Source organism: Sinocyclocheilus anshuiensis, unplaced genomic scaffold (assembly GCF_001515605.1).
Source record: "Sinocyclocheilus anshuiensis isolate Anshui unplaced genomic scaffold, SAMN03320099.WGS_v1.1 scaffold566, whole genome shotgun sequence".
In the NCBI taxonomy this organism is placed as follows: domain Eukaryota; kingdom Metazoa; phylum Chordata; class Actinopteri; order Cypriniformes; family Cyprinidae; genus Sinocyclocheilus; species Sinocyclocheilus anshuiensis.
The window spans coordinates 1278336-1282957 of record NW_015542410.1 but is presented as its reverse complement, the minus strand read 5'-3'; the positions used below and the strand labels follow the sequence as shown (position 1 = coordinate 1282957).

At 39.6% G+C, this 4622-nt stretch overlaps 1 protein-coding gene across 3 annotated transcripts in view; it reads left to right on the top strand.

Annotated features, from left to right (window-relative positions):
* Window positions 1-4622, top strand: part of LOC107693341 (CUGBP Elav-like family member 3) — a 29025-nt gene continuing 24403 nt past the window's right edge. For all 3 annotated transcript variants that reach the window (XR_001634725.1, XM_016492675.1, XM_016492674.1), the window contains exons 1-2: window positions 1-47; window positions 484-566. Coding sequence is in view for 2 of the 3 variants with exons in the window: in XM_016492675.1 (XP_016348161.1) it covers window positions 38-47; window positions 484-566 (93 nt within the window). In the remaining variant the exon portion in view is untranslated. The remainder of the gene's footprint in view (window positions 48-483; window positions 567-4622) is intronic.

The window sequence follows — 4622 nt, the reverse complement described above, 5'->3', positions numbered from 1 at the left end:
TTCATAGCTTACGGTGATCAAGGACAAGTACACGGGAATGCACAAAGGTAATTAAATGAGATTGACGCGGCTCTATTGAACGGACAGTCTCAAGGGGAGATGGGAGACTAATGGTGCTAGATGAGCTTCCTTTTCATATCTTAAGAGAAACGTCTGTGTTAGTACATCTAGTGATGTCTTCTTCTTTGACAGTGGGATGTATACTGTGTGTAGAAACTTTAACTGTTAGTTTGTAATAGCATTCATTTCCTCCTATTTCACTTTGAGTTGGGTTCCAAAAGTCTAGCTTCCTGAGATAAACAAATCTATTCATAGAAAATGCATCTGTGGTGCGAAAACAAATTGTTCAACGTTTTTCCATTTCTTAGTCACAGTTGTCATATCCTTCTATGTCCGCAAAACACTGCTTGTGATTCATGGTCTGTCTAGGACTGGTACATTTTTATTTTTACATCCCACGTTGTATTCTTGCTCTTTCTTCAGGATGTGCGTTCTTGACGTACTGTGCGAAGGAGTCAGCCTTGAAGGCCCAGAATGCACTACACGAGCAGAAGACATTGCCGGGGGTGAGTTGTCGCTGTTAATAAAGTGAACGGGCTGTATAAAAAAATAGATTTATTTAAGTCAGACAAACACTTCCATTTGCCTATATATATAGCACACTACATATAGGATCAATCTTTTATCATAAAGCTCTTCTAACAAGGCTGAGGAACTTGAAGTCATTTCTAAAAGTGGAAACAACACATTATATGGTTCAGGAGACAGGATCTGTGAAAATCTGTGTTGACTGAACAGACTTTAATTAGGTATGTAGGAGGGCACAATCCTTGAAGGCATCCGTGCTCGTGTCGCTCTCAGAAGTCGTTGATTAGCTGTTAGGCCATCTGCCGTGACGGGCAACCTGTAAATTCAGAAACCTCCAATCTTTTCATCTTTTTAATGCTTTTTTATGGTTTCATGCGTTAATTACCTACTTTTTTCAGATTTGCCAGATGTACGGGATCATTATGAGCGGTGTTGCGAGTCGAATGTACTTGACGTCAACGTATAAAACTCGAGGATGAGATCATATGGTCTGTTTTGTGATTTATAGGCAGGAACTAAAGGCATAGTCCTCCCAAAAAATGACTATTTTTTCTTCATTTATGCCATTCCAAACCTCTATGACTTTCTGTCTTCTGCTGAACACAAAAAAGATATTTTGAAGAATGTTGGTAACCAAACAATTTTGGTTCCCATTAACTTCCATTGTATTTTTTTGTCCATACAATGGGAACCGAAGCTGGAACATTCTTCAGAATATCTTCTTTTGTTTTCCAGATAAAAAAAAAAAAAGCCATGCCGGTTTGGAATGATATTAGGGTGAGTAAAGATGACCGTATTTTCATTATTGGGTGGAATATCCCTTTAATTCAACTATACGCTCAGTGCTCGCGTGATGATGTCCACCCCCCCTGTTGATTAGACTTGGAGTAAGCAAACCCACAGGGAATCTTTTGCTTCCCCTCAAATTCTATTTAAGCGAGTTTAATTTGCACTAGAGGAAGCTGCGTGTCGTAAAAGATGAGACACAATGTGGACTGAGCGGCCAAACAGAAGCTTCTGGTGCTTCTGAACAGACTCTGAGCCAACTGTGGTCCCACCAGACGTAGGCTAATGAAGGGATATATGGCTTTATTGCTCCGTATGTCACATCACGTAACATCGAAAGCTGGTTGAGTAGTGTTAGAAGCGACGAAATTAAATCAAAGTGTGAGCAAAGTAAACCTCATTCTGCCTTGGTTTTAGGGAATCAGTGTTTGTGAGCATCTGTTTAGATTGTTTTTCCTTATGGCGAGTAACGTTATGCGCATGTGTGCTCGTGAGTAACTCCAGAACAAATCCCATTATTAGCATGACAGTAGTCTGACCTTTGCCGACCTCTCCAGGCGCAGATCAGCGGGCCTCCCTGGCTTTAAATCCTCTCTCCTCCTCCCCTATCCCTCCATCCTTCTATTAGTCTACCCCCTCACCTAAGCCTGGTAAGACGGTGTTCAAACCTCCCCCATGAGGTATGACGGGAACCACATTATTAAGAACAACAGCCCCCCTCTCCTAGAGAGTAATCTCTCTTCCTCTTTCTCGGTCTCTCTCTTTCTTTCTTTCTTTTTTCACACACACGCAGATAGCCCAGCTGTGTGGCATTATTACCAGCTCATGGCACCTGCCATTCAGAGCAGGCTCTGCCCCCAGGCTGTCAATCATAGCGAATCGCTCCGGCAACGCTGCGTGATATGCGTTTAGAGTGCGTGTGCGGGTGAGATAGGAATTGTAACCACGATGAGGGGAGAAAGACAGATAAGATAAGACAGAAATTGGCTTGGAACCTTAATTTCTCACCATTTATTTTTTTTTCTCTCAGGCTTTGTTCAGACTACTCCCAATTCAGATTTTTCAGTTTGTGCATTGTGATTTTGCGAGTGATGAAAACGTAAGCACTTGTTCAAATGTGGTAAGAAAAAGGATAGTTCACCCAAAAAATGACAATTCTGCCATCATTTACACACTCTCATGTCATTCCACACCTGTTTGACTTACTTTCTTCTGTAAAAACACAAAAGATATTTTGAAGGTTTTTTGAAAGTTAATGAGAACCAATGCTGTTTTGGATTCCGTTGACTTTCATTAGTGTTATTTTACTATTATTTATTATAGTATTTGTTAACATTTTTATTTTTATTTTTTTCTGTTTGTTTTAGTCATTTTGTTATGTGCTTGTGTCATTTTTATTTAAAATGTTTATATTAAGCTTTAATTTATTAGGTTTTTAATTTCGTTAGTTACCAAGTTTAGTTACCATTTCTTTCAATTAATTTTATTTTATTTTTAATTTTATTTACTTTATTTCAATTAACAAATCTGACCTGTAATAGCTTTAGTTTTAGTTGTAGTTTTAGTTAATTTTACAACACTCTTTCATTGTATCGACAAAAATGCTTAAAACATTCTTCAAAACACCTTTTGTGTTCTGCAGATGAAATAAGATTCGAAACATTCAAATGTGTTTGGGTTTTGTAAAAGTCATATTTCATGCATTTTTAGACTGTATTGTTTGTTTGGATGAGGAAAAAATAACTGACAAAAACTAAACTTAAAGTCTAATATTCTAATTTGGTTAAGGTTGAAACTGAATAAAAGATCAACTGCGAGCAGTGAATTGAATGGAGAGGTAAAGGAAGACGAGGGAGGAGGGGTTGAACAGATGGCATGGCTGGAGTGGCACCTGGCCTTATGTTTAATTTCAGGTGAGAGGCACGCAGTGATTGTAGACAGAGGAGGAGAATGGAGACCTGGAGTCCTCTTTCTGGTTTTCAATCCCATGCTCTCTTCGTCCTCCCCCTCTTATCTTTCCCCAACTCTCCTATCTCTCACTCTCTGCCTATTGTTGCCATCCCAACGTGTTTGCTTAACTCTGTTTATCACATGGCCCCACAACAAAGCGCCGGGCGTCGTCCAAGACACTTCAGTCGTGCACGCATTCGTTTGCGCTTTTAAATCCGGCACAGCATTCACATACATACCCTCGATCTCCCGTGTCCTCTATTCACTCATTGGCCACATCTCAAATCGTATTCCCTTTGGCCTTCTCTCAAACAGTAGCTAGTGAACTACAGGGCTAAAATACTGGATGAAGTTGTTGTGTTGGCGATTTATGGTAAAATGTGATTCAACTTCAGTTAAGATAAATATCAGCTTTCACATTGAGGTTTTTTGTAGTTTAAGTTGTTTTATTTGCTGTTTCAGAAACCGCTTTACTCTTACTTCTGCCTCAACCATAAAAATCGTGACAAGAAAGCAAGACGTAGTCGATCAACAGGACAGACCAGATAGCTTATGTTTGCACTATTAATGTTGTTTTTACTATTATAATTTTGATTATAATCAAATTACATCAAATTACACCCGATCTCTATCGAACTAGTGCTTCCATTGGTTATTGATAGCAAAATGGCAGTTAAACATCTATCTATGATGTGTGTGCGCACACATTTTGGCATTTTCGTGTTTGGGACAAGTTGTTGTGCGTCTGAACGCGTGTTTAAAAGAGCGTCTGTTGTGCCTTTGTTGTGGGGGAGGGGAGGGCAGGTGTTATCAGAGAGGGGGATGGAGTGTGTGAGAGCGAATGTCTGGATGTTTGTTTGTAGTTTAGGTTAATAGCGAGAATTGGACCTTAAAATAAAGTGTGACTGTTCATTTTTACAAACTGAGAACCAACTCCATCTAATCTATAAAGACTAGCAAACAAACATGCATTATTTACTTTATGAAAAGAGTGTTGAAATCCATTGCTTTCCTCATCCACTTGGCATTTGGTTCCCATAGACAAAAATAAAGTAGCACCCCTATCTCAAACAATAGGACAGCATCACCAGTGTTAACGGCATGTTCGGGGTGTTAGATATCAGCGTTATTGCAAGCATCGCTCATATGAGGTCTGTTTGCTTGGCAAAAGCGAGTTTGTTTGAATGTGCTACATTCAGAATTTGATATGCATATTGAGTTAGCAAGCCCAACCAATGCATATCTCAGTTTCTCAAGAGGTGCCATTTTCACACGTTTTTGCCCCCCCCCCCCGCCCA